We start from the raw sequence: 23,687 nt of genomic DNA, 5'->3' as shown, positions 1-23,687 counted from the left end.
AAGATGTCCCACTGAGCTCCACAGGAGAAAACACCAGGTTTCCTTCTCTCTAATTGGTTCTACTGAAGAAGTGGGTCTGGCAGGTCTGTGTGAAGCAGAATTAGGCCGGCTCGCTCGGCGCTGATGGAGCCGAGCTCCAAAGCGCAGGCAGCACTCGTCTCCACCTCAGCTCATGTCAAGTTAACCATGGATGAGAACCTCAGGATCTCTCCTAGATGACTTTAATTACTCTGTTTTTAGGAGAAGATGTATTCTAACACATAAGTCTTTGTAGTTAGGAACAGACTCAGCGAGAAGAGTGTTACTGTACACACATAATGAGACAGTGGCTGCTATATACTCAATGTTAGTTGAATATTAAAAAAAAAAAAAAAAAAAAAAACGATTTGGGGCTCCTGCTTTAAAAAAAAATACATAAAAAAACACACTCTCACCCAATGGTACCTTTGGTTTAATTTGTCCTGCTGTCTCTGACATTTTTGCCTTGAAACCAACACATTTGGACCGTAACAGTTTCTGTGCTGCTCAAATCCCCGAAACACAAACCAGAGGCAGCTAAATGCTAAATGCTAAATGCCAACCTCAGCAAGACAAGACAATAATATGTTCACATAAACAGTGTTAAAATGCTGTTGCTAAGCAGGTAGCTTATCACATTTATACTGTTACTGTTAAAGGGATACTTCAGTCATCAAAATGCTTTTGGAGTTCTAGGAGGGGTCCGGCTGGCAACAGATTTTCATATAATGGCGGTGGATAGAGTTCACTTTTGAATCATCCAAACCACACACTATGAAACATCCAAATACCTCCATACTGCTCGTTCATACTGACCAAAATGTCCTGAAGCCGAGACATGAAAAAGTTTCATAGTGTGTGTTTTGGACGATTCAAAGTGAGCACTATCCGCCGCCATTATATGAAAATCCGTTGCCAGCCGGACCCCCCCTGGAACTCCAAAAGCGTTTTGATGACTCCAAAAGTTCTCCCAACCCTTCCCTGGCGTGACAGTGAGTAGAAAGTTGGTGGATTATCGATTTTGGGTGAAGTATCCCTTTAATATTACCATGCTATTATTTGCTATTTAGTCAAATACAGCTTAGGTTAATGGAATGTGGACTTGTCTCTACCTATAAAAGTAGCTGTTTTAAATGATGTGGCATTTTTATTTTTCTCTGTCTTATAACTAATATATTGCAGCAACTATGAGTTGTGAGGTTTTCCTGCAATATTTCATCATGATAAGGACTGAAAGACTGTTATTATGGGGTGTCCATGACTGTATCTGGCAACCCTCAACTTCAAACTGCATTAGGCGTTGTTGACAAGCAGCAGCCTGGCAGTGGAGCTGGTGATGAGCAGCGGCAAAACTGTCAATTTACATATTTATAGTGTCTCAGAATTTCTTTTCAAATTTTGACATATTTCTGTATTTTAAAAGGTGAAATAACTGTAAAGAAAAGTCCAGTTTCAGGCAGAAAATAGGCTACATATTCTTTATATGAATGAGGAAAGAGAGACAAAGTGCACACATTTTGGCCCCAAAGATAAAACCACAGCTTTATCATTACCTCGCCCATAGTGTTAGAATAATGTGCAATGTGTTATGCCTGAGTATATTTCACTAATGCTCCTGGGTGACACCTCAGTAGGTTGGCAGCACACTTTGGAAACTGTTAGGTGTGTGACGTGCATCAATTCAACATCTTACCCAGGGTAATTATTCTGTTCACAGCTACATGTATCCACTGTGAAGAGTCACTCACACACACACACACACCAGTCACGTTTGCTATGATCCAGCAGTTAGATGAGCCTCATCGTGTGAAGATATTAAAAGAGTTAAAATAGCAGACAGCTGGTGTTAGTGAATACAGAGCAGTCAGACTGTAGTTTGACCCCCCACCCCTCCTCTTCCTCCTCCTCCTCTCCCCGTCCTCCCTTAAACCTGTTAAAGCCTCCACCCCCATTTGCCCCCCGTGCATCCTCCCAGCTGGAGTGGATGCAGCATCAGGATGACTGTGCTGGCTGCTCTCCATTCTAATCCCATTGGTCTGGGTGTGGGAGCAGGGGAGGAGGGACAGAGGGAGAGATGAAGTGGGTCACGCAGAAATGAGGCCATGTAGGGCTTGAACTGTAGCAGGACCTCCCATCTGGCAGAGAGCTGTCCAACCTATCTGCCATGCACACGGACCAAACAGGCCAAAGCAGCTGGCTCAGGTTTCCTCAGGGAATGTACGGTATTCACTGAAATACTACTTTATGCAAATGTTAGTTGTGTTTTTTTTTCTCCCTTGAATTTCTTCAGTCGGTTTGAGAGAAGGGGAAATATACAAACATATATTCATCTGAGAAGTCTGTTCCCTGATGTCCATGTGCTGATGAAAGCCGATGAAATGTGACACTGATGAGCTGTGCAATTAGAAAGCATGGATGTGGCGCTGCTATTCTGAGGAGACTATAAATTAGTTATTGTATAATTCATTCAAAAATCAAGATACAGTATAGATAGATAGATAGATAGATAGATAGATAGATAGATAGATAGATAGATAGATAGATAGATAGATAGATAGATAGATAGATAGATAGATAGATAGAGTCTCAGTACCATTCATCATCATATTCCTGAATATTCTGAAGGGATACATACATTTCATATAGGCTAGTTTGCATATGAGTGAAAGGAGAACTGACTGCTTTGCATGTCCCTGAGCCTGTTGCCAGGGGTGACATTGGGGTGGAATATCGGCCCATTATGCACCACACCACCTCCAAAAAAATCGTTTCAAGTAAAATCAAAATAATGGACTGAATGTGTCGTTTGTGTGAAAAGCCATCGGGAGTAATTAAAAAAGTTTTACCCGACAGTTTCTCCAGTGAAGTGCCGTGCAAACAGCAAACAGCAAACATCTGGTCCTGAGGATATTCAGCACCGAGACGTTGCTCGGCAAGAGCTGGGAGAGGAATGGGTGCTGAGGGTGCTGAGGGTGCTGCAGCAGCCAGCACCTCTCGGTGGCTGAGTTATATCGCTGTTGTTATTTTACTGTCGTGTTCCTGTCATACACAATATCCTGTTTTTCAGCCACGCTCTCAGCTACAGCAAGAGCTTCTGAATCTGACACTGCTGCATCGAAGGCAGGAAGTAGATTTGTGATGGATGAAATATTAAAGGGTTTCAACGTTCTGACATCATGCTGCTTTAGTAAGGAATTTTATTTTTACTCATACCCCCCCCCCAGAAAATAAAACCTAATGGAAAGTGGCCGCATGGTTTGTTGTTGTTTGTTGTTAGTGCTGTTGGTGACCTACTGCTCGCTGTAGGTTTGAAATCATTTGAGTTATCACAGCAGCATTATGGGAAATCACATTGTTTGCTCTAAAAGTAATCCTATACGTTTAGAACCCATTTTTCTCAAATCCAAGTCCTATTTAGGTGGAATATTTACAAATGTCTGGAGAAGAAGCCAAGTCCAAACCCTGCATTAAATGGAATTGCAATAAACACAAATCTGTGGTACATTGAATAATTTTAAAACTTCAATCGTGGTGAATGTGCAGGTCACAACTTGTCCACCAGAGCGTTTTGGAGTTGTTGGATTGTGTATTTGATGAGTTTGATGGGGGAAACCAAGAAATCCCATTAGCCTCTGTAGCGTAGCTCTGAGCAGCTCGCGGCTCTGCTCCGCCGTTCTAAAATAGCTTGCACCGACAATTAAAGGTAACAAACCTACTTCTAAAACTATAGGGGTTATGGCAATGGGCCAATTTGCCAAAAAGTTGAACTATCCCTTTAACATAAACTATTCTCTAAAGTGGCCTCCAGGTTTCGGCATTAATTAAAACTCTATCATCGGCATACAACCAACTCTGGTCTGTAATTGACCAGTTTTTGCAGTTTTGGGGAGTAGTTGTATTAAAACCATAATATTATCCAACCCAAAAAACAATTTAGGTTGTTTAGTGTAATGATAATTTGATTTTAAATCAGTACTTCCCTATCATTAAGTAACACTATTCTCACATGTCATATCACTGTGTTTTGTTTTCCCGTCCATCCATCCCTAACTCCACCTGATAGTCTTTATTCTACGCCACTGCACTCTTCCCTTTGCTCCAAGCAACAAAACGTTACAATAACCTGCTGCCCAACCCGTGGGCTCGACGGTCTCAGTGAATAAAGACACTGAATCAAGAAAATAACCATTATGCAAATATCCAAACAGTGCAGATGCAGTGTGTATGTATATAAACTGACACCCGCAGCTCCACTGTGCAATCACTTCCAGTCACAATCACTAAGAGAAAGGAAATGGTGTCTGGCTCACAGAGATGTTTGCAGAAGGCTGAAGGGCAATTTGGATAAAATGAGTTAGAAATCCATTTGGGAGGGCGGGAGCAATATGCCCGGTCGACGGGCTGCGAGGAGCGTTTCTCGTTGAAGTGTGTAGGCCTAATGTTGTGTAATGCAATATATCCCGCAGTGCAAAAAAGATTCCAGAGGTTTGGGATTAGGCTTCTTCGGGCATTATCGTTGGCAGAAACAAGCAGAAAGAGACGTTAATGTGGCGCTCTCCGGTGAGGAAATCAAATGGTGGAAGTGCGTGGCAGCTTCAGGCCGATGGGGAGCGATGATGCAGGATACTGCATCTATCACACAGGCCTGGAAGCAGATTACTTCCTTACTGTGTTTGAAACTTGTCGATATGCTAAATTTAGGACATGCAAAACTCAATTTCAACTTTTAAAGTGCAGTTATTGAAAGGCTTGTGAAGTTTATATTGAGGTAGAGTTTGTTCATCCAGCCAAACCCTCCTCCTGCATATACCACATCACCTAAACTCCCATCATAGCTACAGTACTGTACTATGGACCATAGAGGTCGGCTAACAATACAATGTAACCATGAGTTATAATCAGCTGCTTCCTTCATTCTCAACCAGGCTGTGACTGACTCACATGGCTGCTGCCGTCCTTTGCCTTAAAAAAAAACTGTTGACTCATGCTAATTCACATCTTTAGCAACCCGGGATAAAATGATTGTGTTTTACATAATCGGTCCTCCATGGGTAAATATTTGCAAATGGTCAAGACGAGGCTGCTGATTTCAGCGTTTGACACATTTTTGGGTTCTTTTTTTAAGGAACCATGTGTGGAGCCTTATCCCTTTTTATAAATATTTGAATAGGAAGACTGGATTACCTGAGGCATGAATACATTTGAAGTAATGGACTCTAAAAGTAGAGCCAACAGGTTCACAGGATGTTCTTTTGTCCTCATTCTACAGCCTGCGTCACGTTAGCGCACACTGTAAAACTAAGAGAATTGGAATTATCTCTTTATTTATTTGGTCAACAAATATTATATGTTCACACAAAGATGTATTTATTAATTTTTTGCTCCTCCTTCTTTGCTTTTCGATACTCACACACCCTGTCACTGTAAAAGTTCCACACGGCTGACGTTGTTTTGTTTTGGTGACTGGCACAGTGGACAAGGTGGATGCTATAGTGTTTCTCAGCCGCAGACACCTGAGTATTAACCACAGGGGATCGTTTTGAAGGTGATTGCTGACTAGAGGCATCAATTTCAATCAACCAATCACGCATATCTAATGATAATTGGCCAGTAATGATTGGCAGATGATGAATCAGGGCTTTCCTAGTTGTTGTGGTAAATTACCTGTGGAGGAACGCCTTCATAAAACATCTTCATACTCTGCATATGGCTGAGGTTTTTAAAGCCTGATGAATATGTAAAACACATTTAATTGGTATTAAAGGAGACATATTATTGAAATATCACTTTTTGAAGGCTCTTTAACATAGATTTGGGTGTTTGTCTTGCCTTCCGGTCCCCAAAATGTGAGAATTTACCAAAAGATCTGTAATTTGCAGGCTCCCTAAGTTGAAATGTGGCTGTTCCCTCAGTTGTCTGGCAATGTAACTAGTTTTTGAAATTGCATAATACCACCCCTACCTGTACCAGTAGAAGGGGCGGGGCAAGCCGTGGTTCATTTGCATTTAAAGGGACAGGCTCTGAAACCAGCCGTTCTGAACAGGGCTGTTTTGAGAGGATGAAAAGAGCCGTGATGTTTGATCCTTGGGGGATTTTTACCACAGCATGTCACAGACATGTCTTTAAGACACCTGGGAACTATTTTAATTTGTGGAAAAGGGGCAGAATATGTCTCCTTTAAGGGACCAAGAGAACATCCATCACACCTGTGCACCACCTTGACCACTGCTGCTCAGATTCTGCTGTTGTTTCTCCTCCAGTAGCTCAACGTCTTGTTCAATTTGCTCACAGTTGTAAACAGTGGTTATCTGAGTGACTGTAGTCTTTCTGTCAGCTCCGTCCACAGAGCTGCTGCCTCTGTGGTGTTTGATTTGAACAATAACCGAGGTTCCTGACCTGTAACCGCATGATTTTATGCGGTGCACTGCTTCCACATGATTGGCTGATTGGGTAGCTGCATGAATGAGCAGGTGCACAGGTGTTCCCAAAGTGCTTGGTAAATGTATATGACAAAGAGTAAAAGATGGATAGAGGACACGGTACAAACATGTTAGGTAAAGGAGTGGGTTGCATGAGTTTGGAAGAAAGCATTATTTGTAATTACCTCCTGCATTGAATGAGGAGGGTGTTGCCCTCTGAGCTGCTGAGGGGCTTTTAATGTGAAACATCTGAGCGGGAAGTCTTGGTAGCAAATTAATGTTGTAGATCACCCTGAACTTATCAAGACAGTTCAACACGGAGGAGGCGTTACAGCAAGGCAAAATTAAAACTTGTACTTTGTAAACTATGTCTTCTAGTTCTGGTTTTCTGCAGCTGAGTTTAACACCTGGACACAAACTGAGGATTTATGGGAAAAGAGGTCTCAGACTTCCAATGTATTGACCACTGGGAGGCTGCGAATGTGCCGTGAGCAGCTGCAGTTCTGTCAGAGACACAACAGAAGAGGCGCAACTCTTGTGATCTGTCACTGTGCATCGTGTGAACCCTTTTGTGTAGTGTAATGCAATCTGAATGGTGAGGAATGGAAGGAAACTGCCAGAAACAATGAAAAACTACTAGTTGCACAGGGTACCCATTGGTACTGAGATCAGATGTGTCCTCCCGGCCCTTAGATAATCTTTTGTTGGACAAGCCTCTAACAGATCGTCTCCTTGACATAACACACACAGACGCGTCTTTGATATCACCCAGTGCTCTCTGTGAGTGGGTGGGAAGAGGGAGGGCTGGTTATTGGATTGGATTTTTTAAATTAAAGTATGTGCAAGTGGGTACATGATTATTGTAGATACTTGGCTAATTTCAACAGTGTCACTCCAGGGTTGTGTTGTTACATATACAGGTGTTAGCATATGGACGTGTGATATCCTGGGCTCCAGTTGATCTGGAGGAGATACCTTGGAGATGTGTTGCTATAAATTCCCAGACAAGACAGACAGATAGGCAGAATGCCCTTGTGTGTGAGAGGAGGTCTCCAGCCTACTTTCAAGCTCTGAACGCTTACTCATCCATTCCTACTGTTACGGCAGCAAAAATATACATGTGAAGGTGACTTCCCATCACGCTGCAAAAATGGTTCTGACTCAGAACAACTTGTGCATAAAAAGCTGTTTTTTGTTGATAATGTTGTTACTGTAACTCTGGCGCCCGCTGACATCCTGCATCCTGGGAAAACCGACCGCATCATCAGGAGCACAGGTCAGCCCGGAGAACTTGTCAGGTCATTGCATTCAAAGGTTAAAAAAAGAAAAGAAAAGTGCGATACCTGCTGACAAACATGTGTCAAGTGTGGAAATTAAACTACATTTTGCATTGGGAGGTCTTGTCTGTTGAGTGTCTTTGGTTCCCTTGTATGAAGGGGAAGTACATTTTATTTCAACTTTTATTTTGAAGTATGAAATGTTTAACACCACTTCTTCCATCCCACATTATTGTAAGGCAAGGCATGGCAAATTTATTTGTATAGCACAATTCATACACCAGTCAATTCAAAGTGCTTTACAGAGGCATAGAAAATGATACATTAAAGGAGACATATTATGACATATTATTATAGTTTCCAGGTGTCTTAAAGACATATGTGACATGCTTTGGTCCAAATACCCCAAGGATCAAACATCACAGCTCTTTTTATCCGTTCAAAACAACCTCTGGAGCCTGAAAGTTACAGATTTATTCGTCAGTTGTCACAATTTGGCAGCTGGAAGGCAAGACAAACACCGTAATATATGTTAAAGAGCCTTCAAAAATGGCAATTTCCATAATATGTCCCCTTTAAAATCAAAAACAAAAGAATACATTAAAAAGGAAAAGAAAGAAATAACAGCAATTAGAATTATAAAAATCATTAAAAGATTAGAATCAAAACCGAAAAATACATTTAAAAGAAAAAGAAAGAAATAAGACGGTAAAAGACAGCTATTAGAATGATAGAGGAAATTGTCATTGACATGACGGTCCTCAAAAATCTCCAGACCTAATGGACTCTGACCACTCGTCAGACCTTCATTCCCAGGATCCCGCTCTGAAAATCCAAGTGCCTCTTCATTAAAACCTCCAGTCCAGCACATAATAGGACATGTGCTCCGGGTACTGATTACCTCAATGCAAATGTTTACGCGAACAAGCACCAATTAAAGCCGCTTCTTGATTGTCAGCCTTGTATTTTGTGTCCACGCTGCAGCAGGGGAAAAAGCTTTTAAAACCCTACAATTTCAGTGTGTGTAAATGGTACTGTCCCCTCTAGTGGCATCTTTAATGCACAAATCTGTATGTGAGCGGTGCGCAGACAGTGTTGAGGTGCATTCAAATTAGTTGCTTGGATAATAGAAGCCCATTAAGATACTGCCCTGACAAGCCTCTTTGCTGGGGTCTTTGGTTTTATTGGCCTATTTGAAATCCCTCCAGGTCTGAGAGGCTTCCTCAAACAATCGTGAAAAATCTATATCAGCCCCACGACTCCGCTGCACAAGACGGATCATTGCTAGAAAGCTTTGTGTCCGTGCTGTAACATCAACAGAAATCTGTGTTCCGAAGCCGGGTACGATGGCAGCGATAAGATCCACTTCAAACACAGCTCCGAGGTAACAGGAGATGTCTTGTGGGAGCCTTAAGCAAAGCCTTCACTGAGTCCATGAATTACACTGGAACATCACTGATTAATCAGCGTTGCATTAGGATACCAGACACTAGGGATGAGTAGGTAAGGTTAGAACACTCAGTGGATTTTACTGCTGTATATACAGTAGGACCAGAGTTTTGGTTTGGATGAAACCCAGCAGAAGTACAGGAAGCATCCATCCATCAGATAGACTGCTGCTTAGCCCTGCAGAGTTGAGAGGAGGCAGGAGCCAGTCCCAGCTAACAGAGGGCGAGGACAGGGTACAGGCTACACCCTGGACATGTCGTCAGTCTATCACAGGGCCAACATACTGTAAAGAGATAAACAACCTCACACATATTCACATATACACTGCAAAAACTCAAAAACTTACCAAGAATATTTGTCTCATTTCCAGTCAAAACAAATCTCATTATTCTTAAAATCAGACTCATCACATCAAAAGTAGCTTGTTTTTAGACACTTTTTACTTATTTCAAGCATATTTTCACTTAAACAATCTCATAGTGGGGGAAGTTTTTCTTTCTTATTACAAGCACAAAAAACCTGCTTTCACTGGCAGAATTTTCTACTTATTTCAAGTGAAAATGATCTAAAAACAAGTTCAATTTTAGGTGATGAGTCTTATTTTAAATGGAAAGAGATTAGTTTTGACTATAAATGAGACATTTTGACAATAGATAAGACAAATATTCTTGGAAATATTTTGCACTGTATTCTCATATTCACCCCTATGGGCATTTTAGAGTCTCCAGTCAGCCTGATGTGTTTGGACTGTGGGTGGAACCTGGAGAGAACCCACACAGGGAGCAAAGAAACCACTGGAGATTAGAAACTTTAAGAATTTTCATATTATCCATCAGCCGTAGCCATGGTGATTTCACTAGAAGTGATACTTTGAACCCCACTGTGTGGACTATAATGGCTACCACTTAACTGAATGAAGCAGTGCATATTCTAATGTTGGGGTCTGGTTGATTATAATCTTTAATGCATTTTAGCTTTTAGCAGTGCAGTGAAAAATATAGTTCAATCTAAGCCTTAATCTTTTAGGGACATACTATTGTACACATAGGTTTTGAAATTTGTGTACTATGCCTGAATATTTTTCATTTTATGCAAATTCCACTAGCAGAGTATAACTCACTAACATCATTACTCCCTGTTTCATTTACAACATGAAAATGTTCTTTATGTAGCATCAGCAATAATAATCTAAAATCTATCATACCTTCATTGGTTCTCAACTTTTTTACACCAAGGACCCTAAACTGACACAATTAAACCATGGACCCCCATTGGACAAAATTTTGAAACAAACACCAGAAATACAGAAATATTTGTTTTGAGACTGAATAATGTAACTTTTTTTAGTCAATGTAGGTTCAAATTACTGCCAGTGGCATGAACTTTTGGAAAAATTCCAAGAAAGCTCTAGATTTTTTTTTTAAATTTATATTTCTGGGAAATAAATGTGGTAAAGTTATGCGAAAAAGTTGGGGACCCAATTGAACCCTCTCAAGGACCCCCTGGGGGTCCCCGGACGCCACTTTGAGAACCACTGCTTTAGATAACCTTCTGCACAATAAGTGGTTGACAAACAGACTGACCTACTCCCATGCAGAGCTAAATAAGTCAAGTGTAGTAGTATTTTCACATGTAGCAGGCTGTCATCATATGCTCTCTGTGTGTAAAGCCTCCGGGATTACAGAGACTAATGTATGGAGACTAAGACATAATTATTTACAATCTGCCATCTGTTAATATTTGCTTTTCTCCTGGTTTTTTTAGGGCAAAACCTAAGACAGATAACATCAAAGACGCTTAGCCCGTGTGTCCTCTACTTTTGAAAACGCTGTCGAAAGAGTTAAGCTTTTGTAAAATTACGATATGCAAGTACCATACAGTACATCCCTTCCCCCTCATTGCTCCATTTGGCTCCGCCCACCCCAAGCCAATGCAAGCCTGTGGTAGAAGAGTGGTAGAAAAGCATTTAAGTATTGATTGACAGCCATCAGCTTTTTTTCCAGACTCGAGCCTTCTCCTATTGCTCCTCAATGAGTCTGTGCGAGAATATTTGAACTAAAATATAAGAAAAAAAAGTTACATAGTGCGGCTTTAAGTGTTCAGAATAATAAACTGTATCATTAGTTGTATTAGTGGTTTCATCTAATACATTCGCTCGATCTTGTGTGAGCTGCTGGGTGCTGACTGCACCACTGCTAAGGAGATAGTCATGAATGGGTAATTATCATTGTCAGCAGTTGTGGCCTCCTGGGTTTGCTTGTTTATGCCAAGTGTGCGCTGCTGCTTGTGTTGCTGCCGTTGTTGTGTGAGTGTGTTTGCATGGCCGCGGGACAGAGGAGAGGCAGTGGAGTGTTATCCCGGTTGTCTCTGTTTGTGCAGTTCAAATCTACCAGGACTCCAGCAATAATGCAGTTTTCAGTGGGCCACGAAGCCTTGCCAGAAATAATTAGAGCAGACATGTGGTGTAATGTAATGGTGTTGAGAGGAAGCAGCGCGCTTTTCTCCACCAGCCAGGAAATTACAGTCATTGTATGAGTATATAGTAATAACAGCCACCATCCTCACACTGTGTTAATACAGGGCCCAGGACTGGCTCTGTACCAGGTTATCTAGATGGAAAGGGTCAACAGGAAGGAACAGGACAGGTTATATATATATATATATATATTATATTATATATACACAGTTACTGTATCGTTACATGTGTGGCTGACTGTGATAACGTGGAGGCAGGAAGTGCTGCAGAATGGAAAAGAAGCAGAAACATCCAAAAATAAAAAGAAGCAAGTTCAATATCCTTTATTTGTCACATGCATAGTCATAGTGTACGCTTATAACAAGCAGTTAAAGGGATAGTTCAACATTTTGGCAAATTGGCCCATTGCCATAATCCTTATAGTTTTAGCAGTAGGTTTGTTGTCGGTGCAAGCTATTTTTAGAACGGCGGAGCAGAGCCGTGAGCTGCTCAGAGCTACGCTACGGAGGCTAATGGGATTTCTTGGTTTCCCTCATCAAATACACAATCCAACAACTCCAAAACGCTCTGGTGGACAAGGTGTGACCTACACATTCACCACGCTGTGAGATAATAAGGGAACAGAGTTGTTTTCTAGGTAAATTCATGCAAAACCGCTGATGCGTGTCCCCGTCGGGGGCAGTTTTTTGGCAAGCAGTCTCTGCATTTACCTAGAAAACACATTCACTCGTACACATTCTCATGCACATGCACACATACTCATACCAGCTTTGCAAAGTGCTTAATCAATTGTGCCTAAAGTGCAAGATGCATAGTGTAAAAGAGGTGTGCATGGCAGGTTTTGATTTAGGAGCATGACCGCCTCGTGTATGGATAAACGCAAAGGTGAGCAAATATATGAAATAACCTGTCAGCACTCAATCCCAAGGCCGACGACATGCTCAGGCTTGGTTTCCTAATCACTTCCACCATGTCAATGGTCTGACTGACCCATATACTATATTCAGTAATACTCACAGGTCAGATGTCCATCTTTATTTTGATGTCAGCTACACACCTGTTTAAGTTTTCTGACTACATCTTGTATCCATAGTGACAAAAACTGTCCAATGACAAACACCTGTAGGACCTGTTTAGTTTTTTTTGCTATTCTGACACCTGGTTGTGTCCAAAACCTTACTTTGGTTCTACACCAGGGGATTTTCAAAATAAAATACAGAGAGGAAGTCTGTTTCCTCTTCCATCTCACATAAAATCTTTGTATTTTCTCCATCTCAAGTATTCTAATCTTTTCTTACTTTGAAGTGTTTTCTGATCTGCCAGCACAGTTCCGTTAAATTCACCTGCTTAGTTAACATGATAACTCATTACATAGTTGTCTCAGCTTGATTGTACAACCTTTTTTTTTTTTTAATCTCGATATTCTTGCAACTCAGCCACCTCCGTTAATTCAGCTGTCTGTCTGCCTGTCAGCAGGACTCAGGTCTAACGTTATGAGTGAAGTCCCACAGACGTGAGCGGGGCAGGGGACTGTTGGAAACATTTATAATTACACAATGAGCATCTCCCATGATGACTGATTAGTTAATAGCTATAGAAGAAAGCATCACTTCCCTGACAGCCATTGTACCAGAGCTGCAGATAATAGAAATATATGTTGGAAGCGTTCCTCCGCCGCCGACACAATGGGGTCTAATACGACGGCAGATTGCCATTGTTTTCGGGGCCCGCGTGACTGATTTTTGCTTGTGTGTGGGTATTTATTAATGACTGCAGACGTACAATCATCATCCTCTGTGGCAAAGTCTCAATGTGTGGACCTTATGTAACGACCTATGACTCAGTATGTTGTGTTTTTTTTCTTCTTTTTTCTCCCCTCCTCTGCAGGTTCCATTGCGAGGTGCTCCTACATCAAATATCACTACTCCTCAGCTACGATACCCAAAAATCTCTCATACAACATCACCAAGACAATAAGGCAGGACGAGTGGCACTCCCTCCGTAAGTCTGCTGCTCTTTCTCTCTCTCCCTCTTTTCTTTCTCCTCTGACAGCGCACCATTTCATTGTTATGTGTAAACGCTTTAGGCTGTGGAAATTTTCTTTCCTCTGAGACGTGCTGCTCATATTATAATAGGCGTGTTTTTTTTTTTAAAGAACAAAAAGATAAATAGAAATACACCACATTAGCCATTAGAGAGTCATTTGGCTGCTTTGCTCCGTCTTTATGTTTAATTGACTTTCCTTGCTTGAGCTTCCAGTGGAAGCTGTTAATGTGGCAAAGAGCAGCTGCAGTAAAGAATTGACTGTGATTAAACCTGCGGGCTAATGTTCATTTTCACAGGTGGGGCTGGTGTAGTGTGTCATTTACTGTACAGTGAGCTGGGCTCACTCAGAGTGGGCTTTGATTTTTTATTATCTTTAATTGTTTCAGGAGTAAGACCAACAACAGTTCAAGTCTGATGCAATTATTTCATTCTGATCAGCTGTGAAATTGTGACACAGTTCCAACCGACCTTCCATGTGGTGACTTAAAGGGATAGTTCACCCAAAATTGAAATTTCACTCATTATCTACTCACCCTCGTGTCGACTAAGGGCTGGGAGAGTCCTCCGTGGCTTCTCTGAGTTACAGCGGGGTCTCGGCGTGGCAGTGCATGTCCATATAACGGTTGCAAATGGATACCAACTGTCTTCGTAACAAAAAGACACACCAAAAAATATCCAAATGCTGCTCGTATGTAATGTCCGTCTTGTATTGAAGCCCCGAAATGCGAAATTGTCCCGAAAAAAATTTAATAAGTCTATATTTCAAGCTTGTTTGTAGAGGAAGCTCCTCTTCCCAGATCGTCGAAGAGGAGCTTCCACTACAAAACAAGCTTGAAATATAGACTTATTTAATTTTTTTCGGGACAATTTCGCATCTCAATACAAGACGGACATTACATACGAGCAGCGTGGAGGTATTTGGATGTTTTTTGGTGTGTCTTTTTGTTACGAAGACAGTTGGTATCCATTTGCAACCGTTATATGGACATGCACTGCCACGCCGAGACCCCCTGTAACTCAGAGAAGCCACGGAGGACTCTGAAACTTCTCCCAGCCCTTAGTCGACATGATGGTGAGTAGATAATGAGTGAAATTTCAATTTTGGGTGAACTATCCCTTTAATCGCTTCAAAAGTTTCCTTTGAGCAAAATGACTGACAGAAAAAAAATCCTTTGCGAATATTGACTTCTGTGACATTTTCCGTGAGAATTCCCGAGAGAGTGAATGCTGCCTGTCTGATTCTATAAATCCAGGTGTGACCCCACCTGACTTTCCCTTTCAAGCCATTATCAGGTTACCACATCAGTCTGGTATAGCTACACCTGTTAATCCAGTGGAGGCTGGCGCTGATCCCAGCTCACTGAGCTCACACTTTGTGAGAGGTGTGGTACATCCCAGACAGATCCAACCACCCTGTCTGCTGTCACCTGTCAGTTTTGTACATAAGCACATATTAGTCAAACTTTGGATCTAATTTTAAGTATTGACCACCCTCATAACTTTTTAATTTGAAAAGTATAATTTATATACTCAAACATTAGATAAATGACACCACCGTCATATTTGAACTCACTTTTTTGACATGCATTGATATGTTTTTCATTATATGTAGTTGCGTGTGTCAGTGCTTTAAAAGTCCTAATTTTCATTTACTTGAAAACTATAATTTTGTTTCAGAAAGATAGGTTTGACTTAATAGCTCATATCTTTATGATTTTTATACTTTTTTTTTAGGGATTTTTTTTTCATTTCTTTTTACATAAAATAAGAAAAATACATATGTGTGCTGAGCTCATTTGTGGTTTCCAAGGGATGAACTGCTTTGATTTTAATGACGCATCTTCAGGGCTTAATGTGTGTGGTTTTGCAGGTCTCATAGAAACAACATTTCCAGGATTGTGCAACTACTTAATCCACTATTCCACCTCTAATTTGCACTGGTGGCACCATGTGGTCAGTCTGTCAGTCTGTCCATCCTTCTAATCCCCTGTTCCACTGTTTGTTCAACAGCAAACGTCTGAATGTCATCAGATCATATTGTACATTTAGATTTTAGACTTCTAGCACTTTAGGTCAAGGACACAATATCTGACACAGAAACTTGGAAAGTTAATTTCTATAAACCTGCTGTACATTCACAGGCCCCATAAGGTGAATGCTATTTACAAATTTGGATATCGGGGTGCTCGGTGGTCGAGTTGTTTTTTTTTTACTTTTTATTCGATTTCTCTTAGTAACATGATGAGGGGTAGCCTGACAAGCCAGACTATATCATTAAAATGTCTAGTCTGGCAACGACCGGTAGACCTCGGCTCAATCCAGGGGGTGAGATGAAGGCTGTCTTTCAAACTGCCTCTGCACCAATAGGGTAGCACTACGACCAATCAGAGCAAAGAGCAGGATGACGTTAGCCTGACACGCCAATTAAAATGTATGTCGTCATCGCGTTAAGCCCACCCAACGACTCTCTAAACAGATAGAGCGCTGTGATTGGTGAACACAAACGGTGTTCGAGACTCAAAAAGTTCCTATGGCTCGTTTCTAGACCCACCTACGGAGAATTAAAAAGAAAGTAGAAAGGCTCGCACACCGCAGGGCTCCTGAATGCAGTCCATTTAATGTCAGGAATAATGTAAAGTTTCGAGCAGCTGCTCTTCGTCAGACAAGAGACCCACCTACGGAGCAAATAGATTTGCTGCCGCTAGGGTGCAGCTAGATTTCTAGGCTAGATGAGGGGAGCATTTTAACTGTGATGATCTTAAAGGGATAGTTCAACATTTTGGCAAATTGGTCTCGTAACGTTCTGTTATTATCTCATAGCGTGGTGAATGTGCAGGTCACACGAGAGCGTTTTTGGAGTTGTTGGATTGTGTATTTGATGAGTTTGATGAAGAAAACCAAGAAATCCCATTAGCCTCCGTAGCGTAGCTCTGAGCAGCTCGCAGCTCTGCTCCACCGTTCTAAAAATAGCTTGCACCGACAATTTAAGATAACAAACCTACTCCTCTATAAACTATAGCCTAGGGATTATGGCAATGGGCCAATTTGCCAAAATGTTGAACTATCCCTTTAAGCGCATGTCATTCCCCCAGTCTCTCTCCCTGCCTTCCTGTCTCTCTACATGGTCCTATCAAATAAAGGCAAAAATGGCCTGAAAGTATTTTATAAAAAAAGAATATTAGCATGAAAGTCATTATGGTGCCTATTTAATCAACATAATCATGATTTTTTTTTCTCATAGCACCTCCTTAAACCCCAATGCAAACTGTCTAATGGAATAAAATAAATATCCAGTTTGATGTCGGTTCAGTCCAACACTGGTTCGTGGGGTTAATAAAAGCTCAAGTCTCTGCCTTCAGTGTTGATCCAGTTTGAGCCTCACTGCCTGTGTTTGAGTTTTACTCCACTAAGTCCCGGGCCCGAGGTGGAGCGCTCCCTCTCCACGCTGCGGCTCCTCTGTTAGATTACATCAGTGTGGGTGCGAGCGCTGTCAGAGGAATCTAGGGGGAGTCTATCTACTTTTAGGATACCTGCCATTCACGAGCCGCTCCTCTGGGCTCGTCGAGGCTCTCCAGTCGCCTGGCCAATGAGCCGAGTGGAAACACACTCTGACCCCAAACTGTCACTGTCTCGGTCTGACTAGTCGTCGGCTGTCAGGTGACAGGCTTGGGAAAAGCTCCTCTCAGCTCTAAACCACAGAGGACTGCTGCTGTCTGCTTCCCTCTGCCTTCTCCCTGCTGCACAATCCGTCCGTCCAACAAAGCGGAGGAGGAAAAAGTTTCTGTTTGAAGGCTATTCTGTAGCATATCAGGGCCACGGATGATAGGATGTATAGATCTTTTTTTTTTCAACTTTGTTTATTGAGCTTTTTTCAGAACAAAGAATGGACATAGAGAAAAAGAATCCCCACCCGATGTTGCCAACGTAACCAGATGTAAATATTTATATATTTTGAACCCGTCAGAATTTATAAAACTATTATTTCCACTATAAAAAAAATCTGTAAAATTAATACTTTTATTCTGCACCCTTCTAGACGTTCTGTGGATGTAGCCTATTATTTTTGAAAAATTAATCATTTTGATGAAAAAGTGGTATAACCTTTAAGTATATTGTAAAAGAGGACAAGAGAAAGAGAATGTTACAAAAACAATCATTAGAAAAGTACAATACATTCAGTATAGAGTAAAAATTTAAGCAGGTTGTTGAAGCCATGGTTGTACTAATTGGATTGTTTCACGCAGCTCTGATTTCTCTTCAACATATCTCAGAAAAGGTTGCCAGATCTTATAAAATTTGCCAGATGAACCTCTAAATGTACGTTTTATTTTTTCATAAATTCTTACATCAAGTTGGATGATTTTACATCATCCCACTTGTGTTATTTAATGAAATAGAACAGAAGAGCATAGTTATTGAATTCACTGATGTGTAAACTAAATAAAGGTATGAAGTATGTCTTTGTGGGTTGTATTAAAAATATAACATTTGCAAATGAGCTCAGCCCTTATACAGAAATCAATGGTCCCTAAAGCAATCCTCCCAGAATGAGAGCAGTTCAGTTTGTTATATTATGTAAAACAAGAATGTGGGAGTATCCTCCCATAGCTGACTGCAGGTCAGGTGATGTCCAGCTGTAAATTCCCAGGAATAAAATCAAGATATGCTGGGCAGGAATGGAGATAAAGAAAAATACTCCTTAACCACAGTGAAGGACGGTTCAGCTCCAACTGGAACAGTCAGTCAGTCAACTAAAAAAAGAGGGTTAAAATGAGAGCACACATACTGTATGATGCTATATTGTCAAATTCTATATAAGGTTGCGAAAACAGGGAGTGAAATTCTCCACTCCACTCAGAACATAATGGAAGAAGACGTTTATCGTAATCATGTAAACATGAACCAGAAAGAAGACGGCAATTTGTGCTGAGGCTGCACGCACAGCATCAAGATTACACTAGATTACACTCCTCTACAGCTTTATATATATAGGGAAACTAGACGCAGGCAATCAAGATGCAATACATTTGGAGAATAAAAATGCTGTATTCTTGGGAAGTTGAAAGAATTTCTATCATCTTCTTTCCAGTTTCAAGTTGAAAGTTTTACTGACTGGAAAATCAGATGAATATTCAAGTGTGTGTGTGTTGCGCATGTGTTTTAGTAGATGAATCTATCTGTTTGACAGTTTATGGCGCTGAGTATATTCAGCTTCAGACAAATGAACAGTTCCCATCAGGACATCATTGACCCTAAATCATCCCCTGTGGATAAGGCTTTTTACATCCAGCCCTGGACAAATGACATCACATTTATTGAACTCAATAAGGGAGAGAGCCGATGCCGGTGCTCTGTATGCAAATGCTCTAAAAAAAAAAAAAACCAAACATTTGGCTCAGTCGCTGCTGCTTTCTACTTCAGCGCTATGGGCTCATATGCATGGTAAAGGATGTGTTTCTTCTCTCTCGGTGAAAGCCGGAGGGAGGAGAAAAAAAGAAAAAAAAACAACACTAGCTCTTATTTACGGCTAGTCAGAGATGTTTAATGTCCTTATTACCGTGCCCGTCCACTCGCCATCGCAGTGGGAGATAACTCCACCCCTCTAACTGATGGCTTGTCGCAGTGGGGATGAAAACTAGAAAACAGAAATGGCAAAAGAGTGAGTAAGCAAAGCTGTGTCCACCGAGTGAGCGTCCCTCGCTCCAAAACCAGCAGCAGCAGCAGCAGCGGCTCTGACCCACTAATAACAAATTACATGCAGGCCTTGAACTAGTGGAAGTGGGGGGAGGGAGGGGTGGGGGTCTTAGGGGACAGTCGTCTTCTAATGAGTCCACAGTCTGACTGCTGATGCTGTACACACTGTAGCATGTGCACGGTCTTTTCTGCTAACAATCCCACAGTTTTTTGATGAGTATGAATTACTGCTTTCTGCACCTCCTGGTGATGATGATTCATAAGTTTCTGGAATCACAAGAGTAGTAAATAAATGATGTGTTGTGTTGTGAAACAGCCTCGGGACAGGCCGGCTGATCTCGCTCTGGAAAGATACGACAGTCGTTTTCTATGATTACGTTATTTCTGCCCATGCGATGAGTAATCAGAGAAGACGAAGGACTGCCATCCAGAGGCTGCTATCAAGATAATGTATTGTTTACTGAGAACTTAGTTGGACCAGTCTGTGCTTTGATATTTTATGTTACAGTTTTTTATTTTTCAACTCTAAAAAAAATGACTTTACTATAAGAAATGGAACAACGAAAAGGGGAAGTCTGAAATATAGCAGCTGTTGGAGTAACACTTTCTGTTGAAGCAGTGGGAAGCCAACACTTTGACTTGACTTTTGCGATTGACAAGTATCCCAGCATGCCTTTCACATCAAGTGGCAGCGATGACAGAAACCTTCAACTGATCATTTTCACTCTACATTGTTCCTCTGTCACCACTGCTTTGGAGGTTTTAGAGGTGAAGAAAAGAAGATTCCTGTTATGTGGCTGATTTATCAGAGGAGTAATTTGTTTTTTCAGAAGAAGAATCAACGTCTATGGTCACTGCTATGAATAATGTGTCTGATGGGGTTCATGTATTCATCTCACTGTCCCTCAGTCACCATAGATGCCCGTGTTAAAATGCAGACCTTTACAGCAGAAATAAACTTGTTTATAGCCTGTTACAAAACAGTTTAGGCTTTGAGTGACAGGTGGCTGACCTTTTGCTTGCAACAAACTGACATGAACTATCTGGTTCCCACACACACCCCAACTCTTTGGCCATTTTGAATTAGTGAATTAGATTAAGAGTGTGCACAGAACTAATCGAATAGAAATGCAAAATAGGCAAAGTTGGCTCACTGTAAATCAAAGATCCACTTTTGTTTTATTTAATTACATATTTAAAATTTGATTAAAATGTTAGAAATGAAATACTACTTCTAGGTTATTTCTCAGTTTGCTTAACAAGTTATGTGACAGGATGATGATTCTTGCTAAAGTCTGATACAGAAAACAGTTGGTCCTGGTCCTGTTAAATATTTGGACAACCATAAATGAAATGAGTTATACGTAGCTAGGTTCTCTTGTGTATCAAACAAGTTGTTCTTTGTTGTTCTTTACATGTTTCAACAGATTGGTATGAAAAGAACAACCTCTTCTTGTCTAGCTATTGAAAATTGGCAGACATAATTGAACTCCATCGAACTATTTTAAATACTCTTATTTCCTCGAAAGTAAGGGGTAGGAAGGATAACTTTATGATTTAAAGTGGTCAAATAGCGTGTCGTAATGGAAAGTATGTCTGCATAAAAATGAATGTTTTCTGGAACTTACAGATGTTTCTTATGGAAATGTGACTCTGTGGTGTGCATGATTGCACTGTATGTGATGTGGAGCCCAGGAAGAAAGGCCAATGCCTTGTTGGTGGTAATGGGGATTGGGGATTGAGAGAAAGAAAGAATCAAACAAACGAATGAAAGACAGAAAGAAAGAAAATTGGGTGTACATGTAAAGTCAGGTGCTGCTGATTGGACTGTTTGTGATGTGGAGCCCAGGAAAAATAGCCAATACCTTGTTGGTGGTAATGGGGATTGGGGAAAGAAAGAAAGAAAGAAAGAAAGAAAGAAAGAAAGAAAGAAAGAAAGAAAGAAAGAAAGAAAGAAAGAAAGAAAGAAAGAAAGAGGGTGTAAAGGTAAAGTCAGGTGCTGCCAAGATGGCTACAGAGGAGCAGCCTACTCTGAGCTCTATAACTGTTCCTCATATGAGTGATGTCTCTTTTTACCGTCTGTGGCACTTGCTAGTTACAACGCCAGTGCAGCTATAGTATATATCCAACAGACTGAACGTTTTTGTCCTCCCATCTATCACCCTGCCCACAGAGATGTTGGGGTCTTCATCAGCGGAGCTCCTTTGTCCTGGTGCTGTTAATGAGACAGACCTGCAGCTGATTTCCACTCAGTGACGTCATTGCACCGACAGATTCATTTACACCCTTTGAAACATCTGACAGATTAGACAGAAGTGTTAGAATAAAGTCAAACTTGCTGTCGCTCTTTCAGCCCCCTGGAAGTAGAAAACCCAAGTGCTGCTTTTTTTTTTTTTTTTTTTTTTTAATGGACAAGCAGCCCCCACTTCATCTCAGCCTATTCATGCTGTTTGGTCAGCAGGCAGAGTTTAATAGTTTGCTGTTCAACTTCAGAGATATCCCGGGCTAAATCCGCCCACGCTGCCTCGGAGCTTGTATGGATTAAGTAAGAATGACAACCTAGTCTTCACTTTCATGAAGGGAAATCGAGCTTGGGCAGGCCTGACAATTTCTCCCACTCCCGTTACACAGATTTGAGGAAACAGTGGGGCGACACCGACACCGCTTCAAAGACTCCGAGATGAACATGATACTCATTTGTTTCTGTCAGTCAAAAAGCCGCAGCCACTCGCGGCTGGGAACCAAAAAAGGGAAAAAAAACAACCTTTTTCTATTACTGCTGAACATCAAAGCAAACAGCACAGAGTACACAATATCCTCTCTCCCACCCTCATTCTCTGTCACAGATGCAGATAGCGAACGGCGAAGGGTGCGTTCGTTTCTTTTTTTTTTTTTTTTTTACGCTGGCTTTCAGAGAAGACGGGATGGAAGGAGGGTTTCTCATTCTGCAGCTTATGGGGTTTTTTGTTACTTCAAAAGAAACTATAAATTGTGAGCTGGGGAAAGCTGTCAATGAGTGACAGTGCGTAATCCAAGGTGCTAGCTAAAGGTTGTGGCTGAGGCTAATTTCTCCACCAGGCAGTCACTCCCACACTCAATCTCATCACGCTGATGTGGCTGCTACAGTTGGTAGATTATGCACTGAGCAGGCCCCGCGCGAAGATGACAGGGATTTATCTCATTGAGAAGCACTGATTCACTGCTATTTAAGAGCTTTGTAGGGCTGCTGGTTTCATCCTGTTAAGCTGATAAGGTAGAACCTCCACCTTCTACCCCCTCCGTTACCATCTCTGCCGCACTCCCACGCAAACAAACAGAAAGCGATCCGTCGTCGGCTTTGGCCCCCGTCCGTTTCTCACAGTCAACACTTTTTTTTATTTTCACGTTTAAAGGATGCGACCCTGAGGAAACCTGAACATGTGGAGGTCACCAATGAGTGGAAAATACAACGTTATGAAGGAAGGAAAAAGCAGCCACTTCTGGATTAAAGCCCTCTAGTTACACATGAAAGTTGAGTTTCTGTGAGAGAGTATTGGAAGGACATCACATTGTCTGGTTATCACAAGGAGTGTTATCACACCTTTAAAGGTCCATACCATTCATTTTTACAAATACTGTAATGCTCGATTTATTCATTATGCTTAGTCCTACAGAGCCTGTGAAAACTAAAGCTGGGTTAAAAAAATCTGATTTCCGATTCGTATCGATCTTCTTTTGAAAGATCCAATATAAATTCATAAAATCGTTTGATCAATCTTTTGATGTATACCATTTACAGTTTGTTAGTCTCAAGCAATTGCACAAATCTGGTGAGACTAACCAGACGGGATCACAGAGGAGCACACTGCTATTTAGTACTTGAATTATCAGCCCATGACTGTTCTGAAGAGTTGCACTGTTCACATTAAACATAAAATATTTTCAAAAATGCACCAGGTTAGCGAGTTCCATTTTTGTACAATTTGCAGTATTAGTTCTGTGAAAATCTCATTTGGAACCGAGCAAAATTGGTATTGAAACTGAAATATCTCTAGATGAATCAATATCGAATCGGATCGAATCTGGACCTTCTGAAATGGAATTGAGTCCATTCAGTAAATCAGTAGCCATACCCAGTCCTATGCATTCTGCTGTCTTTGGCTTTTGTGACAGTAATAGTTACTATGCAAAAGTGGCCTTTGGTGATAACAACTGCTGGTAACAACTTGTAACTTAAAACCCCCCCAAAAAAATCTCCAAAACCACCAAGATGGGGACCTAGACAGAAAGATACATAGGTAAAGGTTATTCTAAAATGTGAAATAGTGA

General features: G+C 41.2%; 1 protein-coding gene across 1 annotated transcript in view; it reads left to right on the top strand.

Moving 5' to 3' along the window:
* tmem178bb (transmembrane protein 178Bb) overlaps positions 1–23,687 on the top strand; it is a gene marked incomplete at both ends in the record, with an annotated part of 163,141 nt that overhangs the window by 72,910 nt on the left and 66,544 nt on the right. The window contains one exon of the mRNA XM_083999604.1: positions 13,527–13,640. Within this exon, the coding sequence (XP_083855730.1) occupies positions 13,527–13,640 (114 nt within the window). The remainder of the gene's footprint in view (positions 1–13,526; positions 13,641–23,687) is intronic.

The sequence above is a fragment of the Trachurus trachurus genome (genome assembly GCF_905171665.1).
Source record: "Trachurus trachurus genome assembly, chromosome: 23".
Taxonomy (NCBI): domain Eukaryota; kingdom Metazoa; phylum Chordata; class Actinopteri; order Carangiformes; family Carangidae; genus Trachurus; species Trachurus trachurus.
The sequence above is the reverse complement of the archived record's forward strand: the minus strand, read 5'-3'. Positions and strand labels throughout refer to the sequence as shown.